Below are 12470 nucleotides of genomic sequence, written 5' to 3' on the forward strand. Positions count from 1 at the left end.
CCCCCAGGTTGCGGCGGCAACGAAAACTTGTGGGGAAATGGTTGGAATCGTTTTTCCGTATCCCCTGGAATTGCTTCGTCTCTTTGTGTGCCTGCACTGAACGTCGAGGGCCTGCCTGCTGTGGGAGCTGTGCTGAGGAAACCCGAAACGTTTCCCTTCCTCCAGCCCGTAGTCCAGCGGCTGGCGTTGTTGCTAACGGTGTTACGGAGATTGCTGAAGGCTCGGGGTCTTCCTCGCTTGTTTTCTGACGTGTTTGAGGCAGGGAAGGAGAATGTTTTGCTTCTTGTGGTGGTTGATTGGGAGGTGAAAGCATGATTGCAGGGGGAACAGTGGGAGAGCGCCGTAGAAATAACAGCGCTGCTAGTGCAGTGCTAAAACTTGGGAAGATTACACAGAAGTCAAAGTTATTAGCTAGTGACCAAAATTCTGTGGTAATTTGTTTCTTAATTGCACGGGATGTTGCTGACCTTAGACGAAATTTCAACAGATCAATTGAAAACAAGGTTTGAAAAGCGTCAGGAGAGAAGTCGGGATACAGATTTCATAAAAGGAGTAAAGCTTAATTTGACAGGTTTTAATTTAGCATAGCTTGAAACGAATGTAGGGATATATGGAATAAGGGCACTTTAGACTGTATAACAGAACAGAGTTGAGCAGTCTGCTCATCTGTCGGGTGCTTCTGTTGGAGTAAAAGGCAGTCCCGAGGGCTCGTTGTGTTACGGTTCACTTCAAGTTTACGCTTTGAAATAGAAGCATATTTCTGCATCCACAACAAAGTACTTAAGGTTTGCTCTAAAGCATTTGCTGTTTATATAACCGTATAAATGCTCTGGTATATTAGCCCATATACAAGACTTGGCATTTCTATGGCATATTTAGCACAGCTACTAGTGGCCTAAAGCAATCCCCAGTGAAGCAGGCAGCATTTCTTTGACCCAGTTGAGGCTAACATGTCTTTTGAGGGAAGAGATTTGATTTGTTTTGCTCAAGTTCATCAAAAGGTCTCTGGAATGGAAAGCGTTTCTTCCCAAGACCTTGAAAACTGCTGGCGAGCTGTAAATATTTTCAGGAGGTGACCTTGATAATTCTTTGGGGCTACGTATTTGTGTTTCTCAATACTATTCTGGTATTACCTCATTTCTTACTTTGCCTCAGTTAAATGAATCTTCCAAAGTCATCAAGGAGGACAGCTTTATAAGGGACTGATCCAAACACAGACATGATACTGCCTTTGCCTTTGGTGTTAATGTTATGATACAGCCCTGCTTTGCTCCATTTTCAGCATGAGTGCGCTTACATATCTAGCAAGATGCCTTTACCATCCTCTATAGAAGGGGAAATAAAATATATTAGAACAACCTAGTGGAAAGTAGTTCTGGAATAACTGTCAGTATGTGGAGTTACACTGCTGTAACTGTGCCAGCATCTAAGACTGTGCTTTTTGTATCAGGGAGAAAAAAGATTTGATGTCCAGATATGCACGGAAACTCCTTAAGAGTTTGGGCCAGATAGGAAAACTGGTATTTTGTGGTCTTTCTTTGAGATCACAGCTTGGCTACTTGTTTGTTACTTATTGTTGGAAGTGGGGTTGCTGGGTTCAGACCAGCAGCTGTAGCCACACTTCCTTCATCTTCGGTGCCCCTCCTGATTGTTAGCTACTGACTTCTTGTCAGTACCAATATAGAGTACCCCGTGAGGATCTCTTTCTTGGGACTCTTTGGGTCAGTGATGGCAGAGGCTGCTCCTTCTACAAGTAAAGTCAAGATAAGCCGTCACTCACTCTAAAAGAGGCCGGTAGGAAGTCGGGAACTGCCATGCAGCTGGTTCATTTGGTTGAGAATTTAGTATCTGTCACAGATACTGAGATGGCAAAAAGAGGCACCTTTTCTGGAGGATCCTGTCCTGATGGCCAGTATTCTCCAGAGTATTAAAAGTTGCCACCTCCCTAAAGCTGCCGTTCCGTAGAAGACAGCCTTTGAGGGGGACAGCACAGGAGGTGGTTATGACTGTGGGTCTGTGTCCCTGCCTAGGTCCGCCGGGTACCTTTTTTCCCTGTTAAGAGGACACTAAGTCTGGCTCTTGGGAATGGATAGGCTGCACTATAACCTATGATACTGTACTAGAAATCCGGTCTTGTGGCTAAATCTTCAACCCTGTCTACAACTGCCAGTTCTGAGCAAATGCATCTATGATATAGCTCGCCTGCTGGAATCTAGACAGCTGTGATGTGTTTTTCTCACGTTGGAAAATGGGGTTTAGCATTGGGTCCGCACTGGCAGACTCCTTTATTGACAGGTGATGGACATGGGCACAACTTGGAATTATGGCAGCTCAGTGAGCTGCTTCCCTGACTGAGCTGAACAGGGTATCGGGTCCAATGAGCTCCTGTTAACGCAGTCGTGCTGACCATACTGTGCCATGGGCTTGCTCTATACTTTGACAGCTTGGTTATGTCAAACTGCCATCAGATGTTGTTCTGATCAACACTGATCTGTGCAAAAGAGCTCCTCTTCCTAGTGTGTTTTTTCTTTGGATTTGCTGGCATAACTGTTTGTATAACTGCTTTGTAATCCAGTTGTGCCAGAATGAAGTGTTGCTTTAAATACTTTTAATGGAGAAGTGTTTTTTCTTTTAATCCTTGGCAGAGGATGAGGGTAGCCCAGCGAAGAACTGCACATCCACCTGTGGCCTCTTTTAAGAATATGGAAAACTAAACATCTTCATCTTCTGACCTAGCAGTAAAGGAGGAGGGGAATAGATGTAAATAAAACTATGTAGAAATCCAGTTTATTATTATCAGGTAACTGATTTGACCTGCACTTATCAGGGAGGCTTGTTCTGGCGATCCATTAAAAGTGTGGATTTAAGCATGACCTTAAATTCATGTATAAATGAGGAATAGTGGAGAATGTTGGGAGTTGGAAGGAACATAAGTTCCTTCTTATGTTACACAAGAGACACACAAACTAGTTGCTAAACAGTGTTTGTCAATGGGTATACCTGCAGTCTGATTTTTGCAAGCGCTATGTACAGGACAGAAAGCTTGTTAGCGAAATAAAGGAGTCTGATAGCCTCTCACAAAGGAACATTTTGTCGTATTGTCTGAGCAGTATCAGACATTTAGGTGCTGATCTCATAACTGAGTTTACTCCAGGTATGTGCCCCCAGTGTTGTCTTAAGCAAAGATCTTCTACCTGCAAAACAATTTGTCCAAACCTGGGAATCTTTTCTAGCTTGTTTGGGTGTGCAGGCTACATATTGAGTTAGTGCAGCAAGTCAGCTGTTAATGGAATCTCTCTATGCAGTAAGTAATTCAATCACTTCTTGCTGTTCAGGTTTTATTTTGCAGGGTGGTTCTTTGGCCAGTGAAGCTAATTCAAGTTAATACCGTGTCACATTATAAACTAGTGTTTTGCAAGGGATTGAGCACATGGTAAATGCTTGTATGGGTTTTGCATTGTCTGTCTTCTCATAACAGACTGTCTGACTTCAGAAGCAATGTGTGCTCTAGCTTATTATGTTCAGCTGCTGCCTGAATTCAGTCAAGGTATATATAGTTCCAAAGTCATTAAATCCATATCTGAGAGTCTTTCCAAATGCAGTACTTGTTTTTTGTTTTTAAAGTCCTGCCTAATTACTAGAAAATTAGCACCCTACCTACATGTTCTTGCCTCAAATGACCCTTTTTTTTTCTTCTTCTTCTTTTTCATCCAGCAGGTTGGGAAATTCTGATTTTTTTTTTTTTTCCCCACCTATTTCTATGGCAACAGATTATAGTTTCACAAAAGGAAGGATTATTGCTTTTTATCCTAAATAATCCAGGATTTAGCAATTTCTTTTGCATACGTTGTGAGATTGAAGGGCTGCTATTTAACCCTTGGTAGCACTTCCTCAGCCTCAAGAGTGAGAAATGGAATCCTGTTTGGAAAAGATGGAAAGGTCTTGAGTATGCTAAGGATTTGGTCTCCGATATTAGCAAGTTCTCAAATAGGGTTTGACATTGGTTCTTTTTTTGCTTTATAGCATGCGTGCTTTGCTAATTTTTTGGCCTGCGCTTTCCACTTCTGTGTTATCCTTGAAATTAGTGCTTCTACCTACTCTGTCATGCCGTGGAAGTTAGAGACTGGTGGTAGGTAGAGACTGAAGCGTGGCGTGTCTTATTTCCATGGGTGCCAGAGGACGGTGCCACAGCGGCATGAAGGTGGGATTGTAGCACTTCCGACAGCACCTGGGACCTGTGCAATAACCTACATCAGAGGATGGAGTTTCGGTTGTGCTTGCTATCAAGGTGCAGTAGGATTTGTATTTTGGTGGTTAATGTGCTGAAGCCTATGCGTTATATTTTCATGACTTTTACGCCTATGATAGTGAGATGAAACTAGCACCACAGGTGTTGCTGTCCATCCTTCATATGGCTGTTTTGACATGTGGTTTGCTTGGCTTTTGGACAGTGGTAGCTCATGGATAATTTGGACTAGCGGCCCAGATTTGTCTGGTTTAAACTTTTTTTTTTGTTGTTGCCTATCCGTTTCAATGGTGGTATTTTTAACTCGGATCACTTACTGTTTTGAGTCCCCTTGGCAATGAACAAAGTTGAGCAGTGAATATTCATTTTAAGAGGGGTGTGGGTGTATGCATCTATTTTGAGACGAGAATCTGTCACCCTAGTAGCTCCAGCTATTTTCTTTCAGCATCTGGCAGGGAATCCTCTCTGCACTCTGGCTTTTTAGGCTTCTTTCTGGTGCCTCATTTCAAGCTTATCCTCATCATTAGTACTTAGGCAGGAGGCCCAAGCCTCACTTGAGGGTTTGATACTTTGTGAACCAAGTTTCAAGACATGGTCTATGGAAATGGGAGTGGGGAGTAGTCTTAATTGTAGGCATCCAGCTACAAAGGTGATGGCTGAGAGAGAAGCCAGCTTAACTAAGGGGAGCACCACCTGCCTGTTTGGTTGCAGGGTGCCACAAACATTTCTGCAGCATTCAGAAGATGTTTCACGACAGAATATTGTAGCAGCAGAGAAGGCTTCCTAGAGCAGGAAGAAGAGAATTTGCTCTCAACTGGTGAGCACTTTGGCTGCTGTTTCTTGCTTTCCAGGCCCTCGGTGAGCCTCCCTGCTCAGTTGCTTTCGCTGCTGCTTTAGAAGCTGTCCAGCGGGAGGCACGCTGACTACTTGGTGGAGTTAAGCAGCAAACAGGGCTGGTGGCAGCTGGGTCCATCTGTCTGCATAGCTGCCATAGTGAGTCCCTGCCTGGGCTTTGCCTGAACAGCTGCCCTCCCTCAGAGCTGTGACTGGGCCTGGTTCTGATAAACCCAGACAGCTGGGCTGTGTTGCCTTGACCTGCCAGAAAGCTTCCTCTTGCACCTTTGCACCGAGCTTAAAGACAAATGCAGACCTTCTTTAGCAGGCAGGCTCAAGGGCCAGGCCACTGCAGTTCTTTGCTCAAGCATCTGTCACAACCTGTTGCAATGGGGCCACGTCACAGCTGTTTCTCTTGTAGTGACTGTTGTTTTAACAGGATTGTTTTAAAAAACAAGGGGCTCATGGGTCCAGGTCTCTAGTCTTTGTCTCTTCAGTTCCAGTGCATAAAAACTGGGGAAGACATGTTGATTCCTCAATTCCTTATGTATCTAAAGCTGTGAAGGAACACCTATTTACAATGCCTGAACCTTGGGATAATTTGATATGCCCTTGTCCTTGAAAAACTTTCTAACAAGCAGGGCAGATAAAACTAACCATGAGCCTATTTCCTAGGTTTCTGAGTACCGTCATATGCAGTTCTTGTGGATCGTAACTTCTGTTTCCCAGAATCCTGTGTACTAAGCAGTGACTCTACTGCACCCTTCGCATAGATTAACACTGCTGATTATGAAGAGGACTTGCACCCCCAAATATGCCTCTGAAAAACCGTGAAGTGGGTTATTCACAAGGTTGTTACTAAAGTTCTGGCATGTTCATGGTACTAGCACAAAGAGATACAAGCATCAGGCAGAATTTATTTCTACTTTAATAGTCCATCTTTTCATTGCTAAAGTGACTACCCTGCGTCATATCGTTGAACATACTGAATGGGAAGATTGATTGTTATTTCAGCCTCTCTTGCGTTTCCCTGTTTGAAAGCCATTGCTTTCCTCTACATCAGTTGAATTCAGTGTTGATGCCTGACACATTTTTTTTCCTAACAGGAAGAAACCCACACACGTGACAGTGAACTGCTGGTTCTGCAATCAGGACACGGTAGTGCCATATGGGAATCGCAACTGCTGGGACTGCCCCAACTGTGAGCAGTACAATGGGTTCCAAGAGGTACTGTGATAAATTGCTTAAAGGGTGGCTGTGAAGGTGCATGCCCTGTGGAACAGTGCTTGTGGGAAAACCCTGCTCCTCATTTAAGACAATACAGGCCCAATACAGATGAATATCCAGCAGTTTGACAGATGGCAGCTCTGTGCTGAGCACCTGTGAACTCAGCAGCTGATCACTTGATCAAATTAGAGAAAGAATCCACTGTCCTGGGATGTGCTGACATAGAATGACACAGACAAATTTTCCTCTCTTGCTTCAAAGGGCAAAAAGGGCCTTGACATTTTCACCAATATCTCTTAAGAATCTTTTTTTTTTTTTAATATATGGAACAATTCTTCTCTGGTTTTGTATTTTGGAACAGCTGAATTGCTTTATTTAGGGTATTAAATAACAAAGCCTGTCTTAAGCCAAAATCCACCACCACCACCTGCTTGCAATAGGTGTGCAGAACAGTGGAGGGGAGAGAAGAGGTGAAGCATTTTGTCTCTTTTTTTACTTATTTCTTTTGTTACATAGGTGAATGCATGGAGTGTAGAGTTCCTGACAGAGCTTAGGGAATCTTGTTATCAACCAGAGGATACCTAGCTTTGATTTTATGATCTCATGTTTGCTTTCTGTCCTGCCTCCCTCTTTGCTTCTCGTCAGAATGGAGACTACAACAAGCCCATCCCTGCTCAGTACATGGAACACCTTAACCATGTTGTGTCGGGTGGTACGACTTTCTGTGATCCTACCAAACCGCAACAGTGGGTAAGCAGCCAAATTCTGCTTTGCAAGAAATGCAACAACCATCAAACCACGAAGATCAGACAGCTGGCTTCATTCTCACCAAGGGAGGAGGTAAGTGTTCGTTAGGGACTGACATCACAGGAGAATGTTTGTACAAGGCATTCCCATGCATGTATCTGCTATTCCTGCTCTGTTTAATTCCATGTTGCGGCCTAGTAAGCAGGAGAGAGAGGAATTTTTCAGTGTGCTATGGAATGATGCTCCAGTAGTCTTCAGAAGCCCTATGTGGCACTCCAGTGCAGAGAAAGTTACTGATCAGTGTTGCAAACTTACCTAATCCTACTCCAAAGCCAGAATGTAATGACCTGTTCTGGATGGACACTGGAAGTTGAAGCTTGAGCACAAAACCAAACGTGCAGATTGCTGAGATCAGCTTACAACTCCGGTACTTACCATTGACCCAGCTGAGCTTACAGGATCTGGTAGGCCCAAGCGCCCGCTGGTCACCTTGAAGCCTTAATAGATTTTGTTTTTCCTGAGGCCTTGGCTGTGCTGCTCTGCTTTTACTAGTGGGGTGGGAGAGGAATCCTGTGCAGCCATATCATCTCCCTGGTTAGGCATTTGTGCCTAGGAGGGCAAAGGGATTTTACAGTTACAGCAGCAGGATTTCCTGCTCAGCAACTTCGTGGCCTTCCCGTTACTGAATATGTATGGAGTATAGGATAGTGGGATTTCTCCTTCACGGTTTTATGGCTTCCTGAAGTTTCATGCAGAGAATTTAGTGCTGTACTCCCTAGCTTTCAACCATGGTCAAGCCTTGGGGTTATAAGGCTGCGCTATAGTGGGATGCATTCATCCTCTGGGTTGCCTAATCCAGTCTGCTTTGTGTAATTGTAATGAGTTTAATCAGGATGACTCCCAGGGAACAGATTTAAATTTGATCATGTCTGATGAGAACATCTTTGGCTGATTCCCTTTTCTCAGCTTTATTTCTAGTCCCTGCCTCTTGCCAGGGGAGGCAAGTTACTTGCTCAAGTAACGCCAGCCTTTGGCCCCTTTTTAGGCATTCAGTGAACTGCAGTGTCTGTGCCACTAAGAAACATGTGACTGTGTTATCCAACATGGTTAGACATGCGTGTCAGTGACAGCAGTGGCTGCTCTCAGCATTGCTGGCCTGTCCAGTGAGGGGTGAGCCTGCTGCTAGTAGTCTCTCCCATGTGATTCCTTCTCGATTCCGGCAGATGGAGCCTATGAAACTGCTGCAGCAAGCCCTCAGGCTGCTACAATGCATCTTTCTGCTTCCCTCTCCCAAAGAAGCTGCACGCTTTCAGCTGTATGCTTTTGGTACAAGGATCTTGATAGAGGCTGGGAGTGGAGATGGAAGAGCCCTAGAAGCCTCTGTGATAAGTGATGTGTCCGCTATTGTGACGCTGAAAAACGTACCTTCAGCCCTACTCACTTGTCTGTTTTTACAAGTGCTCTTAGTGATTTATGGAGCTCATCTCACCAGGGCCTTCAAACAGTGACAGCCTTTGAGTCTGGGACTGAGTTTTGGAAGGAGCTTGTCTCTTTCTCCAGCACTGTGGTGTGAAGGGGCAACAGGTCTTTTGTGTCCCCTCATTTGGGGAGAGGAAGAGCAATTCTAGTTTTTTGTCTCATCTTCTGTGTTGAGTTCATAAGGTCTCGACAAAGACAGCAAAATTGGGCCACAGAAATTCAACATCCTGAAATTGGGCCACAGCAGCCTTCTCCAAGGGCTGTTTTGTCTCTTCTGGGACATGGAGGCTGGGTCAGCTGTATGCGAAGTTGGTTGTATCGCTGGCCTCCAGCTTGGTCACTGTTGAGGCCTGGTTTCAGGGGGCTGTTCCTCTGGATACTGGAAGCATGCCTTGCGCACATGTCAGTAGCAAGCGTGATAACTGGTGAGGGACCTGCAGTTCTCACCTACTTTTCCTCTCCTGTTCTCTCACCAGGGCAAATACGATGAAGAGATTGAGGTGTATAAGCACCATCTGGAGCAGACCTACAAGCTGTGCCGTCCATGCCAGGCTGCTGTGGAGTATTACATAAAACATCAGAATCGGCAGCTCCGGGCGTTGCTGCTCAGCCACCATTTCAAACGCCGTGAGACAGACAAGACCTATACTCAGGTACATGGGGGGAGAGATGAGGGAATTTAGGGGGAAGTGCAGAGAACTAGGTACCTCTGCACCCGGGTTTGTTGCTGGGAAAGGAAGGCAGTGGCATTGGGGCTCTGTAACTCTGGGAGCTTGGGTGCATGGCAGAAATTTAAGAGAGCACAGGATGGTTGCTACACATGCTCCTGATGTTAGTTTGAGGTTTTCCTCTTGCTGGTGTCATTCAGTGCAATTGCCAGAAGGCAAGTCTAATGTGACAATAAGAACAGAGTGGAAGGAAAACAGTGGGACAGGTAGGAAAGGGGAGGTAGGGAAGCCAATTTATGAGTACAGTGCTGGAAACTATGGAGTACAGGGGGAAAAAAAGAAGTAGGAATGGTGGGACGTGAATTATGACCTCCTTGCCTCACTGCCCTGCCTGACCTTGGCTTCTGCTCATAGCTCTGCTGTTGCTGTTTGCTAGTCTACAACATCCCATGTGGGGGTTGTAAGTACAGAGACTTACAAGGACTTGAGCAAAACTGTCCAGTAAACCATACAGTCTGGAAGTATTTCATAAAGCACCATTTCAAAACCTTACTACAGTTCATTCAGCTTCTGACAAGGTGTTTCTCCCTTCCTCTGCAGAGTTTATGTTCATCTTCCTCTTCTGCTTCCATAACCACACCAGCTCAGGTGATATTTCTGCGGTTCTTGGCCTTCCTCAGCTGTGCGTTCCTGGTTCTGATGGCCTTGTATGGGTCAGGCGACCCCTTCTCACTCAGTGCAGCAGTCCCTGCTCCTGTCTCCTCTGGTCCAGCATCCATTCGGAACAGGACTGGCACAAGCTCACATGCAGACTTGGAAAATGACACTTCCGTGACGGTGGCAGGCTGGCGGGAGCTGCTCCACCTGCTCCCAGAACAGATGGTGGAGAACCTGAGTGCCGCCTGGGCTTACGGGAAGAATCACCAGATGGCAGTCGCTGTCCTTGGGCTGTTCACCTGCCTGTTGGCCATGTTCTTAGCTGGGCGGATCAGGTGGGTGTGCTTTTTTCTTCTGTTTCACTTAAAGGAAAACTGCGTTATGTTGGAGATCTTTTGCCCTGTCTTGACTCAGTGAGCCAGGGGGTAAACATTTGCCAGAATGGCAAACGTAGTACTGGGTGGCATAGTTCTCCTTGTTATTCTTTGGGTTGCCAGCTGGCTGGATGGAGACAGCAGAGGTTGCTTTGGATCCATGCCTTGGTTCATTCAATTTAAGCTTGAATTACTGTGAATGAAAAGCTCCCTGTGCAGCTCTGTAATCTGGTAGAGAATGGAACTGACCAATTCAGGTACTTGCCACAGCAGTGGGAAGGGCTGCAGATGATGTAACCGTAGTAAGAGACCTGCTCAGTCTGTGTGCCCTCCCCACCTTCCCTCTCCTTCCTCAGGACCAAGGGGGTTTGTTGGTGTTTAAACTCTTACCTTGTGTCTTGTTGGGTTTCTTTTTGGCATTGCAGGCTCCGGAGAATTGATGCGTTTGCTTCAGTCTTGTGGTTCGTAGTGATGAGTCTGCATTTAGCTGAGAGGTACCTGAAGACGGAAACACCCAACTGGCTAGACACAGCCAAATTTGGCACCACGTCCTTGTGCTGCTTGGTGGGCTTCACCGCAGCAGTGGCTACGCGGAAATCAACGGGCCATCGGAAATACCGGCCCCGAAGGTCAGAGCCAGAGCAGTGACGCTGGGGGAAGGAGGAAAAAAAGCCTTGTGAACTCTTTGCGACTGGTGCTTCTCTCTCCTCTTTTTATTTTCCCTTCCTTTTTTTTTTTTTTAATTAGATAAGCAGTGAAGATCTTTTCTTCCTTTATATATATATTCTTTTTTTTTTTTCCTTTTTTTCCCCATCCTTGCTTCCCACTGTGCTAGCTGCTTGGAGCATTTCCGCTGCTGGTGCTAGCCAAGGAAGCTACTCCTGCTGCCTCCATTCTCCCTTCCTCCTGAATCCTACGTCAGCAGTGCAAATATCCAACTTCCCCAAAGCCAGTTCTTCCAGCAGCTGCTTCACAAACTGCTCCATAAATGCAGCTTCCTCCCCATTCTGCTCCTCCAGCCAAAGAGATTCTGGCTTCTCCTGTCCATCCTTAGCCAGTCACAGAGGAATCCTCTGCCTTGATCCTCCATGGGGCCCAGGCCGCCTTCAGTTTTCTAATGGTGCTGGTCATTTTAATTTCGAACTGATGGGAACTTGCCTCTGGATTCCAAGTCCTCGTAACGTGTGCTGTAGTAACACTGCATGGTGTACAGGCATGCGAGGAGGGGACCATGTGTAGTCCATAACCTGGTTCTTCTTGCCTTCCACTGTGTAGCGTCACTTAACTGCATGCTCTCTCGCTCTGCCATTCTCCTATGACTTCTATTTTAAATGGAGAGGCGTCCTTAAGTGCTTTTGACTGGAACTTGAAAAATTTATTTAAAAGGGTGCTTTAAAAGGTTATGTAGCTCAGGGTGTCTTGATTGAATATCTGAAAGCATTCAGCTGGTTTAGGCTAAATTTTCAAATCTACCAGTGGCTGTTGCTTTCTGTGCCGGTTTTCTTTGGGTTTTTTACCCACCCACCACCACCACCCCCCGAGAAGCATCTGTGTAAAAGCACAACTGGATAAAAACGCATATGTTCTTCCACTCCTGTAGCCTTAGAAAGAGAAGACATATGGAACTAACAAGCACATGCTATGGTATATGATGAGCTTTCATTGTACATCACTACTTATTCAATGTTTTCCTTATCGTTGAGAACACAGATTAGGAGACTGTGCTATAGGAAGGGGTGGGAGCCTCTGCTGTGGGACCGCGTGGCAATAGAGATGGATTTTTCTTGTTACTTGGAGGGGTTCTTTTTTGAAGTCTGGCATTGATGCTAACGCTGCCGAAGAAAGGGGTCTGGAAATTGTGACTTAGAGTTGAGTGCCTGGCAGTCGTCCGTTGAATGCTGGGATGACTGGATGTTACTGTGTGGGGAGGAAGGAGCTTTCAGCTGCTTGGGTTTTTGTAGGATTAACTTGTTGGGACCTCTTAGGATAAGCAGTCTGATTATCCTGCACTGTTTTTTGCGAGGCACTCCACTGAGTTTCTCATCTGGATTTGGGTCTTTCAAGAGGAAATAGTGCTGTGGCGGAAGATCTGCTATTTTCTTCTGTTCAGAATAGCACAATGGAACTTGCCACACTAATAGCCTGATATAAGTTAATTGTGTGTCTTGATCTTCCTATGTATAAACTCTAAAATAATCAGAATGGAGCTCTCACTATGAAGTATCTGCATCTCCTGCT

At 45.5% G+C, this 12470-nt stretch overlaps 1 protein-coding gene across 1 annotated transcript in view; it reads left to right on the top strand.

The window, feature by feature from the left end:
- Positions 1-2248: 2248 nt before the first annotated feature.
- Positions 2249-12470, top strand: part of TMEM201 (transmembrane protein 201) — a 24846-nt gene continuing 14624 nt past the window's right edge. Inside the window, exons 1-6 of the mRNA XM_009325272.1 lie at positions 2249-2295; positions 6187-6307; positions 6953-7147; positions 9010-9186; positions 9802-10193; positions 10658-10861. Coding sequence (XP_009323547.1) covers positions 2249-2295; positions 6187-6307; positions 6953-7147; positions 9010-9186; positions 9802-10193; positions 10658-10861 — 1136 coding nt within the window. The remainder of the gene's footprint in view (positions 2296-6186; positions 6308-6952; positions 7148-9009; positions 9187-9801; positions 10194-10657; positions 10862-12470) is intronic.

Source organism: Pygoscelis adeliae, unplaced genomic scaffold (assembly GCF_000699105.1).
Source record: "Pygoscelis adeliae isolate BGI_AS28 unplaced genomic scaffold, ASM69910v1 Scaffold36, whole genome shotgun sequence".
Taxonomy (NCBI): Eukaryota; Metazoa; Chordata; class Aves; order Sphenisciformes; family Spheniscidae; genus Pygoscelis; species Pygoscelis adeliae.